General features: G+C 38.4%; 1 protein-coding gene across 1 annotated transcript; it reads right to left on the bottom strand.

The window, feature by feature from the left end:
- Nucleotides 1-2389: 2389 nt before the first annotated feature.
- On the bottom strand, nt 2390-3291 carry LOC133301307 (uncharacterized). Its single transcript, XM_061500935.1, has 2 exons — nt 3140-3291; nt 2390-2762 (listed from the first exon to the last, which is right to left on the bottom strand). Exons 1-2 carry the CDS (start codon nt 3289-3291, stop codon nt 2390-2392), a joined length of 525 nt encoding a protein of 174 aa, XP_061356919.1.
- Between the last annotated feature and the right edge of the window lie 11474 nt (nt 3292-14765).

Here is a 14765-nt window from a genome sequence, read left to right as displayed (position 1 = left end):
TTCATCGAATGATCAACCTGTTATACATATTTGGTTACCGTGTGAATTGTCCTTTCGTCTCAGTTATCCATCCCATTGACCTAGGTCAAGGAAAACATATCAACCCCTGCAGTCTAGGGTTAACTTTTGCCGAAATAGGGAATCTTCATTTACGGACTCTAATGAGCGAGCCATCTCATAACTCCTTTACTATGTATAGATTCTTGCGTCCCGTAAATGTCATCCCGATTTCACCGGTCTACGGATAACCTAATCTCTCTCAGAGATTGGCGAATTCCTTTAGCTTGTCACATTAGCCCCAAGTCCTTAGGGCATGCCCAAGAGTATACCTACAAGTCTCCATGTTTCAGGCAGACAAGATATACAATCAAAGCAAACCTTCCAGAGCACAGGTCTATATGACAACGTCAGGTCTAAGGAAAGACACACCCAAATAATAAGAAACATTACCTATTGATACTATCTGCGATATTTCCTTGTAGTGTCTCTTTGTGGGTCAGTTCAGTGCGAGCTATTCTCCAATAGGTCCACCCACGAGTCAGCTAAGACATCTCCATGTCTGTAGCTCACGAGGACTCTACCTTGCATCTCCATGCAAATAGCTGAGTCGTGCTAGTCTTACCCAAGATAACCAATGCCCATTATGGGTATCTCTAGACTAGGAACATATTTCTGGCAATGGACGTGTGGTGTCATTGAGCCCTCATGATCGTGATCTCTATCACAGATCCTCAATGTGACACCCGTTCCATTCCAAGGGCTTTATCCAGTTACTCATATTCAATATTTGAGACATGCAATATGAAATAAGATAAATAATGCTTTTTATTCATAACTAATAAAGAAGTACATGGATCCATCTGACTCTTAGATTTTCTCTAGGACACCTATGTACTAACAATCTGCCACTTGGCCTAGAGCCAATCTGACCGAAATCCATTTCCTAAAGCCTCATAATGACTATCATGTTTTCTCTGAGAAACTCCTTTTGTCGGAGAATCGGCTAGGTTATCATCTGTGGGAACATAATCGATCTTTACATACATCCTATCAATGATTACTCTAATCAGGTGATATCTGCGGAGCACGTGTCTTGATCTTTGATGAGACCTGGGTTCCTTTGCTTGCGCAATAGCACCATTGTTGTCACAATACAACTGTATGGGCTCAATAATGCTGGGAACCACCCCAAGTTCAGTGATGAACTTCTTGATCCACACCGTCTCCTTAGCTGCTTCTGAAGCCGCTATATATTCAACCTCTGTCATTGAATCTACTATAGTCTCTTATTTAGAACTTTTCCAAGTCATTGCTCCACCATTTAAGGTGAATACGAACCCTGATTGTGATTTACAATCATCTTTGTCACTTTGGAAGCTAGCATCAGTGAACCCTTTCACTGCTAGCTCATTAACTCCACTATACACCAGAAACATATCCTTAGTCCTTCTCAAGTACTTTTGCGGATTGTTTTGACTGATGTCCAGTGACCCTCTCTAGGGTCTTCCTGGTACCTGCTCGTTATGCTTAAAGCATAAGAGACATCTGGTCTTGTACAGATCATGACATACATGATGGATCCGATAGCCGAAGCGTATGGTATCTCACTTATGCGATCCTTCTCTTGTTGTGTCTTAGGACACATAACCTTAGAAAGATGCACACCATGATTGACAGGACGAAAACCCCTTTTTGACCTTTCCATACTAAATCTCATTAGTATTTTGTCAATGTACGTAGATTGAGATAATCACAGTAGCCTCTTAGTTTTATCTATATAGATCTTTATACCCAGTATATAGGCTGCCTCTCCCAAATCTTTCATGGTGAAGCTTTCAGAAAGCAACTCCTTAATTGTTTGAAGTGTAGGGATGTCATTCCCTATCAGCAGTATGTCATCCACATAAAGCACCAACAAAATAACATTGCTCCCACTAACCTTCTTGTAAACACAAGACTCATCCTTGTTCTTGATGAAACCGTTACTCCTAACAACCTCATCAAAACGAATGTTCCAACTCTGTGATGCTTGCTTTAGCCCATATATTGACCTTTGAAGTTTGCATACCATATACTTCTGGCCTTTGGATTCAAAACCTCCAGGCTGTGTCATATACACCTCCTCCTTCAAGAAGGCATTCTTGACATCCATTTGCCAAATTTCATAATCATTATATGTTGCTATAGCTAGCATGATCCGAATAGATTTGTCCATGGCAACAGGAGAGAAAGTCTCGTCATAGTCAACTCATTGTCTTTAACGATATCCTTTCGCAACCAACCTAGCTTTATAGGTTTGAACGTTGCCATCTGCATCAGTCTTTTTCTTAAAGACCCATTTACATCCAATAGGAACCATTCCTTCTGGATGTAGAACCAAGGTCCATACCTAGTTTTGATGCATCGAGTCTATTTCAGACCTCATGGCTTCAAGCCATTTGGAGGAGTCAACATCCTTGATTGTCTCCTCATAGTTACAAGGTTCGTCATCCTTAATGGTTTGTTGATTCTCAATCACATAACCGTACCTCTCAGGTGGTTGACTAACCCTAGTTGACCTACGAAGTTGTGTGTTTACTTCTCCATTGGAGAGCGTCGCTTGCTGAGCAGACTCGGGTTCCTTAATCTGTTCTTGTGGGCTTTGAACTTCTTTAAGTTCAATTTTACTCTCACTAGCTCCATGAGAAAGAAGATCCTCTGATGTCAGCGCTTTGACATATGCTGGAGATCTCCAAACCTTGAGGTAGCTCAAGTTTGGTCTCCTACCAGTCCATATCTCTCATGGAGTGGTCTGAATAGATTTAGAAGGTACCCTATTCAGAAGGTATGCTGTAGTGCTTAAGGCATACCCCAAAATGATTTTGGGAGTTCTGTCTCACTCATCATGGATCTATCCATATCCAATAAGGTTCGGTTCCTCCTTTCGGATACACCATTTGGGTGTGGCGTGTAAGGCACAGTAAACTGTGAGAGAATCCCATTCTCCTTTAGATAATCTTGAAACTCGTTGCTCAGATATTTGCCACCACGATCTGATCGTAATGTCTTAATCATCTTGCATCGTTGTTTCTCTACTTCACTCCTATACTCCTTGAACTTTTCAAAGGCTTCGAATTTATGTCTCATCAGGTATACATACCCAAATCTTGATCTATCATCAGTAAAGGTAATAAAGTAGGAATATCCACCTCTAGCCTCGACAGACATTGGACCACATACATCAGAGTGAATGAGTCCTAATAACTCACTAGCCTTATGACTCTCAAGCTTTTTGGGCTTGGTCTGAGTCATTTTCCTAGCTAGACAAGACTCACAAGGTCCATAGGATTCTAAATCCATGGAATCAAGGTGTCCATTTGAATGTAGCCTAGAGAGTCTTGTTTCGTTTATGTGTCCTAGTCTACAATGCCAAAGATAAGATTTATTATCTATCCTAGGTTGTTTCACATTCACATGGAGGACTTTATTTTCCATTTCTAGAACATATAAGCCATTTACCAAAGAAGCAGTAGCAAAAACCAATATCATTCATAATGATAGAAAATTCACTACTCTTAATAGTAAATATAAAACCATCTCGTTCTAAACAAGAAATAGAGATAATGTTTCTAGAAATGTTAGGAACATAAAGACAATTATTCAAATGCAGCATAAGGCCCGTACACGAAACAAGGTCAACATCTCCAATAGCCAATGCAACAACTTATGCTTCATTCCCAACTCGAAGATCCACCTCGTTCTTGTCAAGCTTCCTCGGATTCCTTAGCACCTGCAACATATTGCAGGTGTGAGAATCACAACAGGTATCCAATACCCATAAAGCCGGGTTAGCACAAGAAAAATTAACCTCAATCATGTAAATACCTGAGGTAGAAGCATCATTATGCTTCTTTTCCATTACACCTTTGATGTAGTCAGGACAGTTCCTCTTCCAATGGCCTTTCTTGCCACAATGGAAGCAGTCAACGTCATTTTTATCGTTGCCTTTACCTTTGGCCTTTCCCGTCTTCTTATTGGACTTTCCTTTAGGATTGAGAGGATTGGGCTTCGCAAGCTCTTTACTTTTACTCTTATCCTTGGTCTTGGAAGACCCATCAATAAGAAGGGCTTTTGTCTTATCCTTTTTGATAGACACCTCAACAGTAGTTAACATGCTTAACAACTCAGGCAATGTAACATTCATCAAATGCATGTTATAGTTCATAATGAACCCACTGAAAGAATGAGGAAGTGATGATAGAACTAAGTCATGAATTAATTCAGCATCCATTATGAAGCCTAGACCCTCTAGCTTCTCAATGAGCGCTATCATCTTTAATACATGGCGGTTAAAAGACATGCCTTCAGTCATCTTGCATAGGAACAATTCCCTAGAGGTCTCATACCTCTCATGCTTATCCTTCTTATCATACAAATCCTTGAGATGAAGGATAATGGAGGGGGCATCCATATGCTCGTGCTGTTTATGCAGCTCGGGTAACATGGATGCCAGCATGATGCAACAAGCCAAAACATTATCATCCATGTGTTGCTTGTGGGCCTCGAAACCAAATTTCGCGAACCCATCTTCCCCTTCCTTATACGCAATAGGTAAAGCAGCGTCAAGGACATAAGCAACTTTTTCGGCCCGCAGAACAATTCTGACATTTCGATACCAGTCCATGAAATTAGGACCGATCAACTTGTTCGTTTCGAGAATAGTACGCAGAGACTAATGACCCGACATATTAAGCTGAATAGGATGTAAAAATAAAATAATTAATATTGTTATAAATAAACCATACTATTAAAGACTTCAAATAAATGGCCCCTCCCACTATTTTGTCTAAGTCAATGACCCTTTTCCTTATTGACCTAGGGCTATTCTTCTTAAGAATTTCCGTAGTGGGTTAAGAGAACGACCGTTTCATTTAATCCCCGTCTGAGACCGCAAGATCAAATTAAACGATGAGTTAATCATTATCAACAGTATCTCATACCTTCTCTTAACATCAGGTTGACAACTCCTTGTCACTTAATGGTGCATCTCATGCAACCAACCTGGCACTATTGCCCCAAGTACATAAGCTCGGCTGAGCCTGCAACTTATGCACCTGGTCAAGCACAAACCACTATCCTAAGCGTCTCTACACTTCAAGCATTCATCTTACCCAACGAAACAATGGGTCCCAACTGAGTTGTAGAGCAGCACTATAATACTCATAACTTAAATAATTTAATTAATTACCTTAAATTAAGTAATTAAGTATGTATTAATGAGTAAAATTAAGTATAGGGCCTAATTAAGTGAATTGGGGTCACTTTTGAGGTAAAAAGTGTACTCAGTGAAAATTAAGGGGTATAAAGGGGTGCAGGTAAAAGTATCCAAAATATAAAAATAAAAGTGGAAATATTCCTAGAATAATATTCCAGACATTTGGGTAAAGTTTGGTAATTAATGGAGTTGAATAGATAGATGAACTAATACCCGCTTAGAGCCACTTAACATAAGTTAAGTGCTCAAAGCATAAAAGAACCCATTTCCCCCCTCTTTTCCGTGGAACACCAGAGAAAGAAAGAAAGAAGAGAAGAGAAGAGAAGGAGAGGAGAATGAGAGAAAGGGAGAGAGAGGGAAAACCCTAGCCCCACCAAATCTCAACCGTTTTGAGTGATTCCAAAGCCTAAACCACTCCAAATCTTCGCCTCATCCTTAATCCAAGCTTGGTTCTTGAAGGTGGCATTGTGGAGTGGAATTTTCTTTGTTGAAGGTGGCGAAAATTGGGAGTTTGAGGTGTGTGAAGGTGATTCTCTCCATGGGAGCTTAGGAGATCAACAATCCTTAGTTGTGCAACCAATTGTGGTGAGTTTCTTCCCCTTGAACTTGGTTTTCATGGAGTTGCATGGTTGAGGAAGATGATGAATAGTGTTTTTTGGGGTTTTATGAGTTTGAGTGTGATGGAGGCTTGGTGCCTTTGTAAATGTTGTTAGTGATGATAAATAAACGGTAGAAATGAGTTTAGATTGTCATTTTAGTATAAATTGATATTTGAGTAAATTATGCTTGAGATTAAGGATGCTCTTGAATGTTAAGATATTGTTTGATTATAGAATTGATTGTGTTCCTTGTATTAATAGGATTGAGGCAAGAGAACCAAGTGGAGTGACCAACCTTAGTGGTTGTGTGCAATTGAGGAAAGCTCAAGAGCAAGGTAAACCTTTGGACCTTGGGGTTGATCCCATTGAGTGTTCCACCATACTCCGTTGAGGAGAAATGGTTTATGAGATGTGATATGTAATTATGATAGTAATTGTATGCTCATGCATTGATTCATGCATTGATACATGTTATGATTGATTAATGATTATTGGTTGATGTTTGATTGTTTAAGAGTAATTGAGGAATGGTTATAGAAGTAGCAATAATGAATGAGGTAATGGTGGAGGATTGTGATTGAGGTTATGAGTGATAGTATTATGATGAGGATGATTGGTAGGAACTTCCCTTGGAAACAGACCTATGTGGATCTCCATGTGGTTAGAGCCAAAGAGAAACTGCCCTATGTGGATCTCTCTTGGAGGTTCCTAGATTAAGGTGAGGGACTTCCCTTGGAAACTGCTCTATGTGGATCTCCATGTGGTAAGAGCCTAAGAGAAATAGCCCTTCGAGGATCTCTCTTGGAAGCCCCTAGTGTGAAGTTGTGGACTTCCCTTGGAAACAACCCTATGCGGATCTCCCTGTGGTAAGCACCTAAGAGAAACAGCCCTTTGAGGATCTCTCTTGGAAGTCCATGTGAGGTTTATGGATAAGATTGTGTTAAGCTGTTATGATTATGTGTGCAACAAAAGTGAACCTTAGGGTGGAGTGATCTCCAAGGACCTCTGGTTTACTGTGATATATTCGTATATCTCATCCCGTGTTGTGGGGCATCATTTCAGGTACTGATAGAGGTGAGGTTGATCGAGGCAAGAAGCATGAGTAGATTGTACCTGATAGCTGGACATTTAGGATTGCTATATGTATATTTTGATGTCACATTATGTATTTTGAGGGACTTAGTGCATGATCATTGTAGTGAGGAATGCCTTGTTGTAAATGGCTTATAGCTTTGATCATGTTCCTTTTATTGCTAAGTCCTTTGGCATGTATATGAAATTTGTAAGAACCATGATGTAATAGAGACCTTGATGAATTGTTGAATGTGTAGATATGTTTATCATTTTGATATGTATGATGAAATGGTATGCATGTTTCTCTTAGTATATGAGCACCTTGAAATGTTAGAATTCATGTATTGGAAGGACTATATGATGTCAATTAGGTCTTACGACCCTTGAAGAATGAAAAGGGGAAGAAAGTTTCCCAAGGAATACACCCAAAAACAGGGGAGACCAAGTTTTCCCCAGGTGTTGGGCGCTCAAGCACTGGTTTGGGCGCTCAAGCTAGCGCTCAATATACGTGAAAATGAATGAAAGCCCCTGACTTATGGTGCTCAAGCGTTGAGTTGGGCTCTCAAGCACTGGTTTAGGGCGTTCAAGCGCTGAGTTGGGCGCTCAGGCGCTCGGAAAGACCTGAGATGACCAAATTTCTTCGCAGTGGGCGCTCAAGCGCCCATTTGAGTGCTCGGGCCCGCATACCGAGACAACACCAACCTAGTTTACTAAAATGGTCAACTTGAGCTACAAATCTCCGATTTGAGCGCAGTTTGAACCCACGCGTAGCTAACTGAGGGATATATAACATAGTGTGAGATGAGAACTATAAAGTAATTACAAGTATTACAATTTAATAAAAAAAGTGAAGAGAGTTTAGTATTAAACTCGAACAAGATAACAATATGATGTTAAGTCTAGTTTTGATTGTTCCGCAAGGTAATAAGGTTATGGTCATGCAATTGATTATTTTAAACTCGACATTGTTAAAGAGGAAGAGCAAGTAAGTTTTAAAAAGAAAATGAAAATTTATCCGTGTTTTTAATTGAATCAATGTGATTGTAACTGCGCTTAATATCATAGAGCAATGTTAACAAACCAGTTCTAGAACCGGGTGTTACAAGCACCATGTCGAAGGGATTCAATTTGTACCGACGGTGGGAGGCAATCATGCACTTAATAATTGTTCCTTTTAAGGGTTCCTTTTCTTTTATTAGGGATTTACCAAGTCACATCAAGCGCGCATATTGTACTATCATGCTAGTCGTTGCCCTATGTCATACATCTACAACATACTATACTAGTCGCTTTTGGACATGCACAATAGAAACATACATACGCGATTTTATGACATGCATACTAATGGCTTTGACATACACGCATACATTTATAGGCATAATAAATCACATTTATTTTGGGATAGTCATGGTACTCATGCCATCTTCTCCCATCATGATCCTTAAGCCGCGGCTCCTCCATGGACTCCTCCATGCCTAAAACGCCATTAGCCTAATTTCTAATTACATATTAATTCAAGAAACCCCAAGTTACATTTGGGGGGAGTAAGGTGAGAAAAGAATTTACACAAGAGTAAAAGAAAGACAAGGCATACAAGCCTTATTTACCAAAATTAAATTACAACAATTAAAATTTAATTTTGGGCACCATGACCATCCCCTTCTTTTATTTGCACCTGAAAAGTTAGTAACCAAACAAGTGCAAAAATATAGTAAATATGTTCTATGCTTTTAGATGGACATATTAACTTTTAACATATCCAAAAAATCAAAATTTTATGCAAAGATCATATTTTTACCGAATAAAAAATTAAAGATCAAATCTTTATTTAATCAAAATGTCAAAGATCATATCTTTAACCAACAAAATGCAAAGTTCACATTTATAATCGATTACAACGTCAAAGATCAAATCTTTCACCAACCAAAACATAAAGGTCACATTTAACTGATTAAAACATCAAAGTTCAAATCTTTAATGAACCAAAATGTAAAAATCGCATTTTTAACCGAACAAAAGTACCCTAACTTGTCGATAGTAAAGCAACAAGCTCTGATACCACTTGAAAGTAGCCTTTGTAGGCCATGAACATGAAAGAGGGAAAAATTAAATTTTTTTATGCGGAAGAAGCAACCTTTGCCCACCCTCAATCATGTTTAACCCATGAATCATGCAATAGACATGTTAGGGTTTAAAGTAGATACCTTTATTCAGATTATTATTCCTGATTGATCAATTCTTCAGACTTGAAGAACACAAGTCCTCCGATGGAAATCCACACCACCTTGTTGTCTTGTAAGAGAAGAACCATTCTTCGAATGCCCAATCTCCTTCAATGGAGGTTGCTAGACTCAAGAGAAGAATAGAGATTGGGTAGTGCATTTGGTTATTCCAAGAGAGAGATAGCTACCACACTGATGTATGTGTTGGTTAAGGTTTCAGTGGAGAAAATTAGAGATGAAGAAGAGAGATACAAAACTAAGGAAGAAGAGGGGCTATATATAGATGTGGTGACTCATTAACCTAAAACTAGGTCAAATCAGCGCCCTCATCAAATCCCAATCTTATTGGGTAATTTCCTTAATTTTATCCAATCAATTTGATTGATTGGTTTCCCCAATTTTAGCCATTTAATTTAATTAATTGGTTTCCTTAATTTTACCCAATCAATCCATTTATTTAAATTCTAATTTTGAATTTCGAAATTTGAAACAAGAATTCAAATTAATCTTATTAATTTAACATTTAAATTAATTAGGTTACGTCATGGATCAAGTCCAACTTGACCCATGATGCCACCTACTCTCTTTTGGCCCAATATGTGGGCTTTTTTAACTTAGGTCCATTATGCGTTATTGGGCCCAAAACACATATGCTAGAATTCAAGACAACTTAAGGTGTTTGTGTGCGACCAATCAAGCCCAACATAGCCACTGACATAAATGGGCTTGGGCACATTAGGCCTAATTCATCTAGTGACAACATAGAGCACTAGCAATGCTTTGTTGTCCCAAAGCTAGTTGAGTTCATCGAATGATCAACTTGTTATACCTATTTGGTAACCGTGTGAATTGTCCTTTCGTCTCGGTTATCCATCCCATTGACCTAGGTCAAGGAAAACGTATCAACCCCTGCGGTCTAGGGTTAGCTTTTGCCGAAACAGGGAATCTTCATTTATGGACTCTAAAGAGCGGGCAATCTCATCACTCCTTTACTATGCATAGATTCCTGAGTCCTGTAAATGTCATCCCGATTTCACTCTACGGATAACCTAATCTCTCACAGAGATTGACGAATTTCTTTAGCTTGTCACACTAGCCTTGAGTCCTTAGGGAATGCCCAAGAGTATACCTACAAGTCTCCATGTTTCAGGCAGACAAGATATACAATCAAAGCAAGCTTTCCAGAGCACAGGTCTATACGACAACGTCAGGTCTAAGGAAAGACACACCCAAATATTAAGAGACATTACCTATTGATACTATCTGGGATATTTCCTTGTGTGTCTATTTGTGGGTTAGTTCAGTGCGAGCTATTCTCCAATAGGTCCACCCACGAGTCAGCTAAGACATCTCCATGTCTGTAGCTCACAAGGACTCTACCTTGCATCTCCATGCAAATAGCTGAGTCGTGCTAGTCTTACCCGAGATAACCAATGCCCATTATCAGTATCTCTAGACTAGGAACATATTTCTGGAAATGGACGTGTGGTGTCATTGAGCCGTTATGATCGTGATCTCTATCACAAATCCTCAATGTGACACCCATTCCATTCCAAGGGCTTTATCCAGTTACTCATATTCAATATTTGAGACATGCAATATGAAACAAGATAAATAATGCTTTTATTCATAAAATTTATTCATAACTAATAAAGAAGTACATGGATCCATCTGACTCTCAAATTATCTCTAGGACACCTATGTACTAACAACATTGCACTCGAGTATTCATGATCATGATCACTATCATAGATCCTAGAGTGAGCACTCATTCTATCCCAAGGACCTTTATCTTTAAAAACATATTAACCGTAAATAAAAGACGAGACAAAATATGATAAAGACAAAGTGCGCTCAAATTAAATTAATCTTGAAGTACTAAATAGTAAAAGGTGTATATCTGACTAAACAAATTGTCTATAGAGGTTGAGATTAAGATATTCTAGAGATTAAGATTATACCCAAAAAAATTCACATATAACCAACCTACGATTCTCTAGGGATTAAAATTATGCTATCTAGATCCATGCAAAAATAACCTACGAATTAGGATCACACTATAAAACTAACCTATGAATTTGGATTGCGCTACCAAAATTCATATAAAACTAACCTACGGATTAGGATTATATAAAGAACCTAGGATTTCATATAAAAAAATTCATATAAAACTAACCTATGTTACCCTAAGGATAAGGATTACCTAAACTCCCTGTTCGAAGGCTTTCACACGAGAAGAGAGATTCATGAGGGAAAGCAACACAATTTGAAGAGGTTAGGAGAAAGGAGAAAAAAAGGGGAAATAGAGATATGCAGGGAATTATAGAGAATGTTGGAATGATTTGATTAGTTAGGTTAAACTTCTATTTATAGCCAATATTTTGTAACAGAAAAAGGACATTAATTACTGGTAATATTAAACAGTTAAATAATTACTGATAGTAATCATGATTACTTCAATTACCTTTAGTTCATATTTTAATGATTACATGAATTAAATGATAACAAAAATAAATGCTAATATAACCTGTAAATTCCTATCATTAAGGTCAATCAAAGTAATTATTGCCTAGTTATTTTGAACATTACAAATTAATATTACCACCAATTACAAGTTAATGTTATAATTCCAAAATCAAATAATGACATCCTAGTAACGGTTACTGGCAACCAAAACCAACATGTGTAGGTATATTAATGCCTATTCATACTACACCACCAAAGTTAACATGTCTAATATCATATAATTATATATTATAAAGGTATATTAGGATACACACCACTATTATTTATTATTATCATTATTTTTTTCTATTTGTTTCACGTCCAAGAGGAGGACATCAGTTGATCTGCTGGGGTCCACAAAGATTCTTCTAACCAGACGATTGACGAGATTGCAAGTGATAACCAAAGTATCCTCATAATCTAGGTTGACACCTTCCATACATATCTTTTGTAGTAAACTTGAGCTGAGGAGGCTTAGGAGTGTTGCCACGTTTCATAAATATGGACCTGTCACAAATGAAGGGTACTATCTTCAGGTACTTTATGCGCACATTGGTCTAATCTCCCCCTCCTCCGAATGCGTTGCTAATGACGTTGCAGTCAAATTCAGGCTCCTTATAGTCGTCATTATAGGGGGAGGCAGATTTTTTACCTTTGACCTCCTTATCCTCAATGCAATCCCTCTTCTTATAGTCCCTTGTGGAGCTATGACTCTTATCTTGATTGCGACTCTTTTGCAAACATTTGTCATTCTTCCGACTCTGAGTATGAATCACATATTAGCGTAGCTTTCCATCTCAGATAACCTTCTCAATTTCATCTCGGAGGTCTCAACATTCATCGGTGGTATAAACATAGCCGTCATGAAACATTGGAAAGGTCGACATATCCCCTATTGCAGATATACTTTGTTCTCTCAATGTGTCGTAACTTAATTTGGGCAACTTCCGTCAAAATTCATGGTCTGGAGAAGTTGGGGGGGTGTAGCACTCGTACTTCCCTCGCGAGAGGCGATCTTTCACGTTCCTAAGGTGGAAATCGACTACCTTTTTGGACCTCTATCGTACTCTGTCTCAACGGTGATGTGGGCTTTAGCCCCTAGGGCTTCCTCGGACGATGGCGTTTGCGGCCTTTATTTCTTCCATATCTTTGTACTTGGTGGATCTCAACTTGAACTTCTTCGGGATGGTAATTGGGTTCTTGTAGAGGGACTTAGCCAGGAGGGATTCATTGTGAAGTTCGGTAGTGACCGGGTGAAGGTGTAGGCTCTCAGTCAAACCACAGACATCGAGCGAAGCATCCTTGAAATGGTTTAAGTAATCACAGAGCGATTCACCTTTATTCAGCTGAATTGCACCTAAGGTGAAAGAGGACATCAGGTGTCTCTTCCTGGTGGTAAAATTCAGAAGAAACTTATTAGTCAAATCTTCTAAGCAATCAATGGTGTTTCAGGGGAGCCTTGTGAACCAAGTCTGGGCTGCTATAGTTAGAGTGAAGGCGAATATTCTGCCTTAGCTAAGTACTGTAAGCATTTCAACAATGATTCATGATTCATGATTCATGTTCATCAATTAACATTCTAAGAACATGATAGAGGATCTTTAGAATTCATGATTTTCACATAAGAGTGTACCTTTCTTCATTAGTGCGGAAGAACTTTCTCCATTAGTGCGGAAGAACTTTGATGATGGAACGTCGTTTCACAGAGTCTTTACCCTATGCTTTTCTTGTATCGTCTATGACAGGGATCTGATACAACTTTTATGGGCAGACTATGAAGGAGAGAATTCTGAGAGATTATCATTGTCAGAGACTCACCACTTTTCACTTTATATAACTGAACCATGTCACCAGTTACAGAATTTCAATTAACTCCGTGTAACTTCCCATTAATGCGAAACGTCAAAACGTCAATTACTATAAATGCGAAACGTTGCCATAATGTAAAACGTCAAAACGTCAATTACCATTAATGCGAAACGTTGCCATAATGCAAAACGTCAAAACGTCAATTCCCATTAATACGAAATGTCAATTACCTTAAAGCCTCTTTTATTATTAATCAAACCAATTGACACACATCACACATGAGACACAAATAGTTTTACATTCTCCCACTTGGCTCATGTCATAAGGTGTCCCTTCATGATTTAATTAACATTAACTTTAATGCGCATTTACTAAGCTAAAGGTTCCATACATTGACGTCATCATAATTCATTATTAGAAATAAAATCAACATGAGTCATGGCGGTTGTATGCTATCAAGTCGGCATAGTCCCTTCCATGTACTACTATATTGACTCTTCTTCCTAACATGATACTTTAATAGGAAGTGTACATTATGTCCAACAATAATGTCTTCATAACGGACCATAATTATTTTCAATATCATCACATATACTTGCATGCATTCATAAATTAAAAATAAGACAATATCAGAAACATATATTCATCAATGAGCTCAGAGTGTCAACACTTAATGCATAACTATAATTTTTCATCATTCACTAGCTGACATAATGCCCATTTTACATAGTAAATGTCTTGGGCGATAGTCCCTTCGTCAAGGGATCAGCTAACATAAGATCGGTGCTAATATGCTCTATTGACACTCTATGTTTCTGAACATCTTCTTTAACGGCAAAGTACTTTAATTCCATATGTTTAGCACCTTTGGAATACTTGTCGTTTTTAGAAAAGAAGACTGCTGCGGAATTATCACAATAAATTTTCAGCGGCTTTTCAATATTGTCGACCAATCCAAGCCCTGAAATAAAGTTCCGTAGCCATTTAGCTTGAATCGTGGCTTCAAAGCATGCCACAAATTCAGCTTTCATAGTGGACGCAGCTATTACAGTCTGCTTTGCACTTTTCCATGATATAGCTCCTTCAGCTAAAAAATACAGGTAACCACATGTAGACTTTCTTGTGTCTATGCATCCTGCAAAATCCGAATCTGTGTATCCAATAACTTCAAGGTTGCTAGACCTTCTATAAGTAAGCATATGACCTTTAGTTCCTTGCAAATATCTCAGAACTTTCTTTGCAGCTTTCCAATGATCCATACCGGGATTACTTTGGTATCTACCCAACATCCCAACGGCAAAG

This window comes from Gastrolobium bilobum, unplaced genomic scaffold, assembly GCF_033153095.1.
Source record: "Gastrolobium bilobum isolate Gb01-03AN ecotype WA unplaced genomic scaffold, APGP_CSIRO_Gbil_v1 utg36749, whole genome shotgun sequence".
Lineage (NCBI taxonomy): Eukaryota > Viridiplantae > Streptophyta > Magnoliopsida > Fabales > Fabaceae > Gastrolobium > Gastrolobium bilobum.
This window is presented reverse-complemented; position numbering and strand designations above follow the sequence as displayed.